General features: G+C 33.4%; 1 protein-coding gene across 6 annotated transcripts in view; it reads left to right on the forward strand.

The window, feature by feature from the left end:
- LOC149780995 (voltage-gated inwardly rectifying potassium channel KCNH6-like) overlaps nucleotides 1-13247 on the forward strand; it is a 326871-nt gene that overhangs the window by 141801 nt on the left and 171823 nt on the right. For all 6 annotated transcript variants that reach the window (XM_089938100.1, XM_089938103.1, XM_089938104.1 and 3 more), the window contains one exon: nucleotides 8416-8633. In XM_089938100.1, coding sequence (XP_089794226.1) covers nucleotides 8416-8633 — 218 coding nt within the window. The remainder of the gene's footprint in view (nucleotides 1-8415; nucleotides 8634-13247) is intronic.

A 13247-nucleotide genomic window follows, 5' to 3' on the forward strand; every position in this document is an offset into this window, starting at 1 on the left:
TGTTGGATATGGTGTATGAATGTCTCCGTCTAATGGGGAATGTATCCTTATGCCATATCTAACTCGTTCTTTCCACTGACTTGGAACAAATTGTGATTGTTGGGGTAAATCTGACTAGCTTTAAATTGACAAATATTAATTGAATTCCATCATGTTATCTTAAATTGAGCTCTTCATGTTTTCTTGGCATTTCTGTTTTCTGTCTATGCCTGGTAGATGTGGTGTTAGGTTACCAGGGAAGCACTTAGGGTATCTAAAATGGAAGAGAAAGTGACTCTTTTTTCTTCTTCTTTTTCCTTTTTCATCAAGGAGTTACAGCTTGCACATTATCTCACAAAGTTATGCCTTTGTGAGCCAGTAAACAACAGTGTCAAAACGTGTGACAGACCAGAAAGATTAAATCAGGCGATTTACAAAATTTGAACCCGAGATTGCACTTCATATCTTGATCATTTTCAATGTTTTGTTCATGAAATGTGTGTGTGTGTCTGTCTGTCTCTTTGTGTGTGTGTGTGTGTGTGTGTGTATGTATGTGTGTGTGTGTGTGTGTGTGTGTGCAATTTGACTTTTAACATAGTTTTAAGAGAATTCAATCAGATCACCACAATGTCTGCAGTGTGGCAGTTTATAGTGATGTCTAGCATCGGGGCATCATGTCACAGACATGTATCATGATGTCCCACCCAGTTACATTATCCTGACACCAGGCCGACCGGTCCTAACACTAACCTCTTAATGATGAGCACCTAGCAAATAGAAAAATAGTGCTAAAGAAACAATTTCAACATACCCTTTTTTCTAATTGAAGAACCAGTCCAAAGTTAGTGCCTTTCCACTTGAACTTGTTAAATTTCTTTAAAAAATTCCAGCTTCATCAGAACTTACAAAAAAATTATACTAAAATTGTATGGTCTTCTAAAGTGGAACGTTTAGTTTGCTTTTTTCTTTATTATTTCCATTTTTTCAAACTAAAAATGTAGCATTTCTAGGTGGAAAAAAAGTTATGAGAATGAGATATAGCAAACATTGTACAGTGTATCAGATTGATTTACCCATAATGCTGATAAAAGCTTCTTTTAAACATTGTACAGCGTATCAGATTGATTTACCCATAATGCTGACAAAAGCTTCTTTTAAACATTGTACAGCGTATCAGATTGATTTACCCACAATGCTGACAAAAGCTTCTTTTAAACATTGTACAGCGTATCAGATTGATTTACCCATAATGCTGACAAAAGCTTCTTTTAAACATTGTACAGCGTATCAGATTGATTTACCCATAATGCTGACAAAAGCTTCTTTTAAACATTGTACAGCGTATCAGATTGATTTACCCATAATGCTGACAAAAGCTTCTTTTAAACATTGTACAGCGTATCAGATTGATTTACCCATAATGCTGACAAAAGCTTCTTTTAAACATTGTACAGCGTATCAGATTGATTTACTCATAATGCTGACAAAAGCTTCTTTTAAACATTGTACAGTGTATCAGATTGATTTACCCATAATGCTGACAAAAGCTTCTTTTAAACATTGTACAGCGTATCACATTGATTTACCCATAATGCTGACAAAAGCTTCTTTTAAATATTGTATTTACCTTTGAAAAAGGATGTTCAACAACAAAACAGTTTATTTTAAAGAAATATCTGAAATTTATAAGTGACTGCACAACTTATCATCACTGTAGATCCAACAAGGAGAATGTACCCGGTTGTAGGCCGATTGTGGATTAACGACACCAAGTCAGTGACAGTGATATTAGTTTTTTCATTTTAAATTTATAAAATACACAATTTTCATTATGTTCATGTTCATTTTATTTTATTTTATATGTAAAATGTTTTGATATATGAATATGAAAGTGGTTTGTTTGATACCATATTTGGTACTGAGTGTCATATCATGAAATTGGCTCTTTTGTCCAAGCCATTAGTTTGTCTGACCTTTCTTTCAAAGTACTTTTATATAATGAAAATTAACATTTGGGAGTAATTGATAATAATTACCTGTGCCACTTAAATGAAGAATAGATGGATTTTAATTATCGTTTAACCTTCTCATCATCTCTTACAGTAGCACTTAAAACTTAAAAGAAATGGTAGATTGCCATTAAACACTGCAGCTGCAAAAATGATATTTAAAATAAAATATAAAATAAAAGGCCAAGCTAGAAAAGTAGACAGTAATTTAGCTGGTTGCCAGTTCATAATAAGAATGTTGATCATTCAGTAAAGCTGAAATAATGCTTCTCTTGTTTTATGCAACAATTAGTGTAATAATAATGTAATAATGCTAGGCTTGTTTTATTAATGTAGTAATGCTAGGTTTGTTTTATGCAACAATTAATGTAATAATAATGTAATAATGCTAGGCTTGTTTTATTAATGTAGTAATGCTAGGCTTGTTTTATGCAACAATTAATGTAATAATATAATAATACTAGGCTTGTTTAATGCAACAATTAATGTAATAATATAATAATGCTAGGCTTCTTTAATGCAACAATTAATGTAATAATATAATAATGCTAGGCTTGTTTAATGCAACAATTAATGTAATAATATAATAATGCTAGGCTTGTTTAATGCAACAATTAATGTAATAATATAATAATGCTAGGCTTGTTTTATGCAACAACTAATGTAATAGTATACACTGCTGTGATGGTGTACTGACAAGAAACTTGGATGCCATCATTATACTGATGGATAAACAACAACCCATTAAGAATTAGTCATTGACTTCTTTTTCTTGCCATTAAGAACAAGGTAATGTTTTTGTATATTCTCAGATCTTTAACTCTGGAAATCTGAATCGAGGAACCAATATTTATCAGATTTTTTGGCATGAAGGCTTCATTAGTCTTTGACAGTAACAGTCTTTGACAGTAACAGTCTTTGACAGTAACAGTTCAGTCTGCTGATCAAGCTGAAGCACTTAAATTGTATACACGTTGAAATTATCTTTAATTTTATACACATTATAATTTTACACATTGAAATTATCTTTAATTTTATACACATTGAAATTATCTTTAATTTTATACACATTATAATTTTACACATTGAAATTATCTTTAATTTTATACACATAATTTTACACATTGAAATTATCTTTAATTTTATACACATTGAAATTATCTTTAATTTTATACACATTATAATTTTACACATTGAAATTATCTTTAATTTTATACACATAATTTTACACATTGAAATTATCTTTAATTTTATACACATTGAAATTATCTTTAATTTTATACAAAGTGAGATTATCTTGAATTTTATGCACAGTGAGTTATCGTTAATTGCAGTTAAGATTTATGATTTACAAACTTAAAGAATCTTGAATTGAAGGGTTGTTTTAAAAAGTTTGAATTTTAAAAAATTTGGTTTTATCTTGAAAAAGTTCTTGAATTTTTGGAAAAATGTCTTGATATGTCTGAAGGAAAGCAAAATATTTAAACTGAGAACTGTATCTGAGTTTATATTCAAAATATTGTATTTATATATATATTTTTCAAATGAATAAATGATTAAAATGCTATAAAATTGGGTTGCTCAAAAGACATGGCACTCATTACTATATGGAGTTGCATCCCATTGATGTAATGACAATTGTGAAGTTTTTTTCATCTCTGTACACAGTAAGCATAATTATTATATATCATATGCCTGCTTGTTCTGCATGTAACACACACACACACACACACACACACACACACATATATATATATATATATATATATATATATATATATATATATAATACCTAATTACATCACAAATAACATGAATGGATGTGAAGTGAAGGCGCTAGACCTCATGATATCACAAATACTCAGTATCTTGAATTTATGTGAAATGAAGGTGCTAGTCAACATTACATCCCAAATAACATGAATTTATGTGAGGTAAATCACAAGACCACGTGACATCACAAAAAACATCATGAATTCACGTAGGACATAGGAGTCATAATTATTCTGCAGTTACATTAACACATTAACCCCTGAAGAGGATTTTGTCGTTTTTGTCTGAAATTTGAGTAGGAAACACATTTTGATAGTTATTTCTGAATACATACAAAAACAACTTCCAGGTGATCATCCAATAACATACTGCCTAGTTGTGTTAGAAACATCGTTTTTCATTGGCTATTAAGCTTGCACATGAGCAGAAGGGTACAAGTTGTTTTTTTTCTTCTTTTTTTTGATAAAACGGAGCCATTATTTTTGTATCGAGACCACTCTTTGTTCCAAATGACCATCTTATCCTACGTTTTGCAAAGGTTCATATGTCTGTTTGCAGTTACTGGTCTGCCATAGATCTGAGACCAAAAGGTCTAAAATCCGGACACAAAATCGGATTCCAACCATGGGCCAATTTTGGGTAGAAAACAATCGGCTCCTAAAAATAGGTTTTATCCCTCTGTATTTTTTAGTGCAACTAGATATTCAAGATTATTTGGTATCATTGTAGAGCTACATCTGTCTACCTTTCAATAATACCAACCACTTTAGTGTATCGTGCATGACCATGATGCTACAGAGCTTGGCAGTAGGCTACTACCTCCTGCCACGTTAACTCGTCGCCAGGGGTTAATGTGTTAAATAAAATTAGAGGATAACAATATTGCATTAGGGGATGTTAATGATGGGTGTAGATACTGTCAGAAACTGGTTTCACTAGAGATGCATCTTCAGCAAAGTTGGTAGAATTTGTAAAACCATCATTAACATCCTCAAAATCATCAAACACAAAACTTGTTCTGCCATTAAAATCCACAAGTCATCAAACACAAGACTTGTCCCACTATTAACATTCTTAAATTTAAAAAAAAGTCAGAACCATTTTCCTGCCATCAACATCCTCAAATCATCAGACAACAAGATTTACCCCACCATCAACATCCTCAAATTAGCAAACACAAGATTTATCCCACCATCAACATCCTCAAATTGTCAAAAACAGGGTTATTACCAGTCGAACACGATATAGCTGAAAATATAATAATAAGTGTAATTTGGTCACAGGAAGACTAATAATGTAACAAGACAGATGGAACAGATCCACATCTATATATTCTTGTAACAACTTTACAGAAGGCAGAACATTAGAGATTGTTGCCAGGCCTTTAGTTGTGGTACAAAATTTATCATGTAGCAGTTTCCATGGTGACTTACCTTGTGCTAGAGTAGGTGATCGGTGCCCTCAGTATCCCACCATCATGTACTGCCCCTCAGACTTACATCACCTGAGGAAGGCTGAAAGCCAAGTAGCTTCATGGCTACCATATTATAGTACACACACAGTTATGTCTCAGTCTCTGACAATATATCATAGTACACGCACAGTTATGTCTCAATTTCTGACAATATATCATAGTACACACACAGTTATGTCTCAGTCTCTGACAATATATCATAGTACACACACAGTTATGTCTCAATCTCTGTCAATATATCATAGTACAAACACAGTTATGTCTCAGTCTCTGACAGTATATCATAGTACACACACAGTTATGTCTCAATCTCTGTCAATGTATCTTAGATTTGGCTTCAGCAAGTCTTTTATGTTCAAAGAGTCCAATGAGTTACTTTCACTTGTATGTTATAATCTGAGTATATTTTGTCTTGTAATAAATAGAATCAGCTCATTTCAAATGGAATTTGTAAAACACAACAAAAGCTATGAAAAGATAGAAATTTGGCATTTCATAAATTTCATTTGGCATGTGCACTCTTTCAGCATGCAGATTTTAACAGCATGTATAACATCTATACTGTGGCAGAGAGAAAGATGAACTGCAAATATAACAGCTTGTGTGTGGCTATAAAGGATTTTTAGAAATCCCATATACTTCTATTTTGTACTAATAAAATTTTATATGACATGAAGAAGTGAATTTTGGTGCTTTATTTTGTTACCTTGTTTGAAATTTAAGCTTTATTGAGGTATAAATGTTTGATATCAAACAAGGACATTTGAGAAGGTTATTAAATGCATTTGTCATCTTGGAAATAACAAAGTACCATCAACTTTCATTTGAAGTTGCCTTATAAAACTTACTACTTACTACATTCAGTTCTTATGTAATTCTTACACAGCAATCCTTCATTATAATGTTGACTGTGGGATACAGCATTCTCTCATTAAAATCATTACTGGGAGACAGCAGTCCCTTATTATAATGATGACTGTGAGATACAGCTCTCCCTTATTATAATGATGAATGTGGGATACAGCTCTCCCTTATTATAATGATGACTGTGGGATACAGCATTCTCTCATTAAAATCATGACTGGGAGACAGCACTCCCTTATTATAATGATGACTGTGGGATACAGCTCTCATCCATTTTACTGTTGTCCATGGTATAAAGGTCTTCATTATAATGTTGCCCATGGAATACAGCTCTCCCTCATGATAATGCTGACCATGGAATACAGATCTTCATTATAATGGTGACCATGGATACAGCTCTCCCTCATAATAACAACTGTGGGATATAGCACTCACTCATAATCATGACCATGGTATAAAGCTGTCCCTCATTATAATGCTGACTAGGATACAACTCTCATTATAATGCTAAACATGGGATAGAGTTTTCCTTCATTATAATGATGACTGGAATACAGCTGTCCCTCATAATAATGATGACTGTGGGATACAGCTCTCCCTCACTATAATACTCACCATAAGAGACAGTTCTCCCTCAGTGGTGACCATGGAATAAATTCCATGGGATATAACTTGCCCTCATTATAATGCTGACAATGGGATACAATACTCATAATATTAATAACCAGTGTGATACAGCATTCATTATAATGAATTTGGGATACAGCAGTCATCATAATAATGACTGGGAGATGACACTCATTATAAATGATGACTGGGATACAAAACTCTGTCATGATGACTGGGATACAGCACTCCCTCATTATAATGTTTACTGTAGAATGCAGTACTCTCTCATTACATGCATAATGCTGACAACAGTGACCATGAAAGCCATAAAATATGCTGCTTGTGGGACCACCTTATATATATATATATATATATATATATATATATATATATATATATATATCCCATGGTCGATAGAATATTTATATATGCATAATATTGTGCTATGGGCAGATCACAATAGTATTGGTATTTGTAATTGCTTTATATCAACACTTTAAATGCCATTTGTTTTTTAATGTATGTGTTATAAATGATAATGACTTTCATGGATTGATTGTGTAAATTTAAAAACAATTTGGTCCATCATTAATTGTCCTCTTTATGAAGGTTAATCTGATAGAACCACATATGACATATGAGAATAAATGATTTCCATATTTTAGATAGAATGGAGACATCTTTCTGCAGATGTACATACCTGTTCTCTTAAATCATTTTAATGACCAGGCCATCAACTTTCAGAAGTTGATTATATATGTTGCAGAATCCCATCTGTACCAGCTGCTACACGTATGTTGCAGAATCCCATCTATACCAGCTGCTACACGTATATTGCAGAATCCCATCTGTACCAGCTGCTACACGTATGTTGCAGAATCCCATCTGTACCAGCTGCTACACATATATTGCAGAATCCCATCAGTACCAGCTGCTGCACGTATGTTGCAGAATCCCATCTGTACCAGCTGCTACACGTATGTTGCAGAATCCCATCTGTACCAGCTGCTGCATGCATATTGCAGAATCCCATCTGTACCAGCTGCTACATGTGTGTTGCAGAATTCCATCTGTACCAGCTGCTACACGTATATTGCAGAATCCCATCTGTACCAGCTGCTACACGTATATTGCAGAATCCCATCAGTACCAGCTGCTACACGTATATTGCAGAATCCCATCTGTAGCAGCTGCTACACGTATGTTGCAGAATCCCATCTGTCCCAGCTGTATGTTTGCAGGTGGCATCAGAGATAAATGTCATTCAAAATTACTGTGTATTGAAAATGTTAGCTCACGTTTCCAGATTAATAAAACCAATGACAAAAATAACAGTCTATTCAGTGTCCTCATGAATAATCAGCAGTGGGTCTTTCTTTGACAGAGTATTTGTTCTGACTTGCTATGTTACATGTAGCTTATATTGACAGTATTTAATGATTGCAAGATGATTCACATAGGCATATGCAGCATTGAAACACTTGTCATAATTTGCCCAATTAATTGCTGTGCTATGGTAACATAAGGCAGCTGGATAGTACCATACACACTTTGGTCTCTTGTTTTGAAATTGTCTTCCTAATAAAAAAAAAATTGTTGTGCAATAATTTTACAATCAACAAAGCATATGCTTTGTATAATGTTAGAATGAATTTAGAAACAGTTAATATTTCTTTCCATGTAATATCTCACCAATATTTGCTTCAGAAACTGGGAACCATGTAAAAGCAAGCATTCTGAATCAAGCTTCAAGTGACTCAGAGCTGGCCAAATTCCGAACCAGGACTATAGCTGATAGACAGATGGGGATTACTGACCTTGAGACCCAGCTTCTAGAACAAGATGGGGCCATTCCCAATGCGAAAGAGTTGTTCATGCCACACGTACAGAACATGAAACAAAATGTGACTGTAAAAGTAGCACAGGTCAGTATTGTGTCTATAGATTCTTCTTCTGTGATCAACAAATATTCCCACTCTTTTCATCAGATATCTACTGAACTCGACATAATTTGCTGTGGTCATTTGCACTAATACACAAACAACATATTATCAAACATCAATGTCTGGTTAGTGGCCACTGCATTGTTAAATGAGTGCCCTGTCATAATTAGCCCTCTCTGATACTATCATTACCCTCTCCGATACTATCACTGCCCTCTCTCATACTATCACTGCCCTCTCTCATACTATCATTGCCCACTGTGGCCTTAAATTTACCAGCTGACCTATCAGCCAACATGTGTTACTTGAGTCTCAGTTGAAGAAAATTCATGCTTAATTACACATGAGTTAATGGACTTCACTTCCTGTCCTAACTACATTACTTTGCTAATTAGTGATTCATTGGCACATATTTCCAGACATAGAAAAATCAATCTTCAGCATAAATGATACAAATCATTTAAGACAGATAATCTATATATTTACACAACTTACATCAGAAAAAATGCATGAAATATTACTACCTGATTTCTTTTACATACAAACAAATGAATGTGAACTCATTCATATCACAATTTTTTATGATATTCTTATAACACATGAATCATATAACATTATGATTATTTCTGAACTCAAGGGAAAATTGAAGTACATGTATGAATTTGAGACACTTAAATTCAACAACTAATGGAAAAATTACATCAATGAACACACTGTACGTAATCAAGACTAACCTTTGTGCCATTATTAAAGATTTGCATCTCTACATTAAGTCATATCTCACTCCTTCTGTGTTCCTCACTTCCAACATGTGCCCCCTTTGGAAAAATTAATGAAACAGTAGGTTGGCCAAGATCAGTATGTTGTTTAACCAAGAACTGAGTGCTGGATGATGGATTTGGTCAGTGATCAGTCATTTGCATCATTTGATCAATATGTCAGTTTGTATTTCTCTTGAAACTAAAATGGTATTTAATTTCTAATTTTTTAATGGAATGTAGTTTTTTTAATACTCTTAAAATTTCAATAATAAAGAAATTGCTATGCACTAAAACTGATGATTGATCTTGAAGTTTTAACTGGCTTCTAACACTGCTTGAATGCTTGGTCCAGCAACCCTCTACTTTCCAGAAATGTGGTTAGCAGTGTACCCAGAAGTACAGTCCAGCCTGTATGTTATTCCAATACAAACAGTATCAAATAAACAGTAAACAAAAGTGAATCAGTAAAGAGACTTCTGTGCAAGAATTTCATGGACTTATTTGGACCAATTAGATTTGTATAAAAGTGATATGGTAACATTTTTATTTATTAAACGGCACACACTATATGTAAAGTGTATGGACTGTGTGATAATATACTTATTAATACACTGATAGAATTTTGCATGAAGTGTTTTCAATATAATGACGTCTGAAATAATACGTCTTGTAAAGACATTCTGATTGTAGTTTTCAAGCATTTGGTGTTTTTGTGATAGCTGCTCTAATTGCGTGACAAAAATTATAATTCGGATAAATGCTAATAATATTAGAACATATCCACAGCAAATTCCATTAGAACATATCCACAGCAAATTCCATTAGAACATATCCACAGCAAATTCCATTAGAACTGATCAGTGAAAATTTGTATTAACTGGTGTATAATGATTGGTATGGTCAGATATGCAAATTTCCAATGAATATGTATAGTCTGTTAAGTCAATAATTCTTTGCCTAGAATGGTTTTTGGGTTTCTTTTTTTTTGTTATGTATAATGCATAAAGTATTAAGTCAGAACAGTCTGGCAAGTTATGTTGGTTCTATGTATTTGTACTACTTTAAAATACAAAATTGTTTTGGGTACAAACGTTTATAAGTTTTATCATTTCTGCCTTTATCATTTTTGCTAATTATTACTTGACACTGTATAGCCCGAACTGCTCCTGTGTCATTAAACACCATACTTTGCAAGGAAACTATAATCATACAAATATTTGTCACCAGTAAATCAGATGACAGGGTATCAAAAATTGGCTGTGCTTGAAATAATGTTGTTGTTAACATGATGAATTGACTGTATTTTTAGAAATTGATACCAAAGTACATGTAGTATGATTTACAGTACACACGATTTAGGGTGAACAGTGTAGACAAAGATAAACTTACTTGGATGAATTTGTGCTGGGCGATCTAGTCTCCACATTTTGCAGCATTCTAAATTGCCAGCAATCTGATGGCCCATGAATCTGATGGCCTATGACCAGCAATTTTCAGAACAGATCAGCAACATATTAAGGGATTTTTTGTTTGTTTCCTTGGATACATAATTTATGCGGTATAAATTTATTCGCTGTCCAGTATGTGGAGATAACTAATTTTAAGCACTGGCAGTGTGCAGTTAGGTGTGTGTTAAACAGAGTTTTCCCCCTTATACATCATCATCAAACATTACATGTCGATATGGACTGACCAGATTTCATTAAGATGTCATAACAATTTTTACATGGTGTCATTCAACTCATCTGAAGAAAATTTTGCATCATGATCACCTGGTATAAAAGTTTCTGTATGTCTGAACTCAAATTTTGAATAAAGTTGAGTAAGAAATAAAAAGATATTTATTTCAGTATTTGTATTGCTTCCATTAATAATGTTGAAGATATGGTAATTGATATTAATTACTTAGAGTTTATGTCCCATAAATAATGTCGAAGATATGGTAATTGATATTAATTACTTAGAGTTTATGTCCCATAAATAATGTCGAAGATATGGTAATTGATATTAATTACTTAGAGTTTATGTCCCATAAATAATGTCGAAGATATGGTAATTGATATTAATTACTTAGAGTTTATGTCCCATAACCAATGTTGAAGATATGGTAATTGATATTAATTACTTAGAGTTTATGTCCCATAAATAACGTCAAAGATATGGTAATTGATAATAATTACTTAGAGTTTATGTTAAAAATGTTGTCAGATATGTGCTATCATATGTCTCAGGCAGAATCTTTATTTTGGCCTACTTGTAAGCTAATTGGTGACATGGGGGCAAAACTTGTTTACCTGAGATATCAGACATTTCACTAACAATAGCTTATAAATACTTTACACATCAGTGGCATAGCTAGGTTACATATGATGACCACGTGTACACAGGGTGTATTAGCTAGGTTGTCTTGTGTGTATGCAGGGCATTTTAGCTAGGTTACATATGATGAACTGTGAACACAGGATGAATTAGCTAGGTTGTCTTGTGTGTATGCAGGACATATTAGCTAGGTTACATATGATGAACTGTGTACACAGGGTGTCTTAGCTAGGTTATGTCTTGTGTGTATGCAGGGCATATTAGCTAGGTTACATATGATGAACTGTGTACACAGGGTGTATTAGCTAGGTTATGTCTTGTGCGTATGCAGGGCATATTAGCTAGGTTACATATAATGAACTGTGTACACAGGGTGTATTAGCTAGGTTGTCTTGTGTGTATGCAGGGCATATTAGCTAGGTTACATATGATGAACTGTGTACACAGGGTGTATTAGCTAGGTTGTCTTGAGTGTATGTAGGGCATATTAGTTAGGTTACATATGGTGACCCGTGTACACAGGGTGTATTAGCTAGGTTATGTCTTGTGTGTATGCAGGCCATATTAGCTAGGTTGCATATGGTGACCTGTGTACACAGGGTGCATTAGCTAGATTGTCTTGTGTGTATGCAGGGCATATTAGCTAGGTTACATATGGTGACCTGTGTACACAGGGTGTATTAGCTAGGTTGTCTTGTGTGTATGCAGGACATATTAGCTAGGTTACATATGGTGACCTGTGTACACAGGGTGTATTAGCTAGGTTGTCTTGTGTGTATGCAGGGCATATTAGCTAGGTTACATGTGATTTGTACACATGTTGTATTAGCTAGAATGCTTGTGTGTACAAAGAAATGTATTACCTATGTTATTTGTGTGCATGCAGGGCATGTAAGCTAGGTTACATAGGGTGTATTAGCTAGAATAATAATAATAATAATAATAATAATAATGCTTTATTTATAGAGGGTGACTCATTAGTCAAGGACTATTATCCCTTTAGGCCCTCTTAAGGAGAGTATAATAATGCACATTATATGAAGATAGCAATAAATACTGTGTATTTTAACATGTTTATATTAAAATACTAAATTACATTATCTATTAGAAACACATACATGCTCATGATATCTCTTCTTAAATACTCTAATATTTTCAGCAGATTTTACATGTAGTGCAAGCTTGTTCCACAGAACTTTACCAGAATATTGGAAACTCTTTTCAGTTTGCTCTGTTCTTGGTTTTGGTGCTAAAAGTTTCCATGTAATATTGATCTCAGTTGGTATTGTGTTGAAAGGCCTGAGTAAGTCCTAAAGATACTCTGGTACAGTTCCATGTAGACTTTTATATAAAAGAACTGTCTTGTGAAAATCTATCCTGTCATTTATTGCGAACCATTTGAGCTCTGTATACATGTATAATGCTTTTGAGGGATTATCAATAGATAATGCACATTAAAATAATGTGTGTTGCTCGTTTCTGAAGTTTATAAAACCCGTCAAGATCAGATTTAGCA

This window comes from Sinohyriopsis cumingii, chromosome 16, assembly GCF_028554795.1.
Source record: "Sinohyriopsis cumingii isolate HCF-2022 chromosome 16, ASM2855479v2, whole genome shotgun sequence".
NCBI lineage: Eukaryota > Metazoa > Mollusca > Bivalvia > Unionida > Unionidae > Sinohyriopsis > Sinohyriopsis cumingii.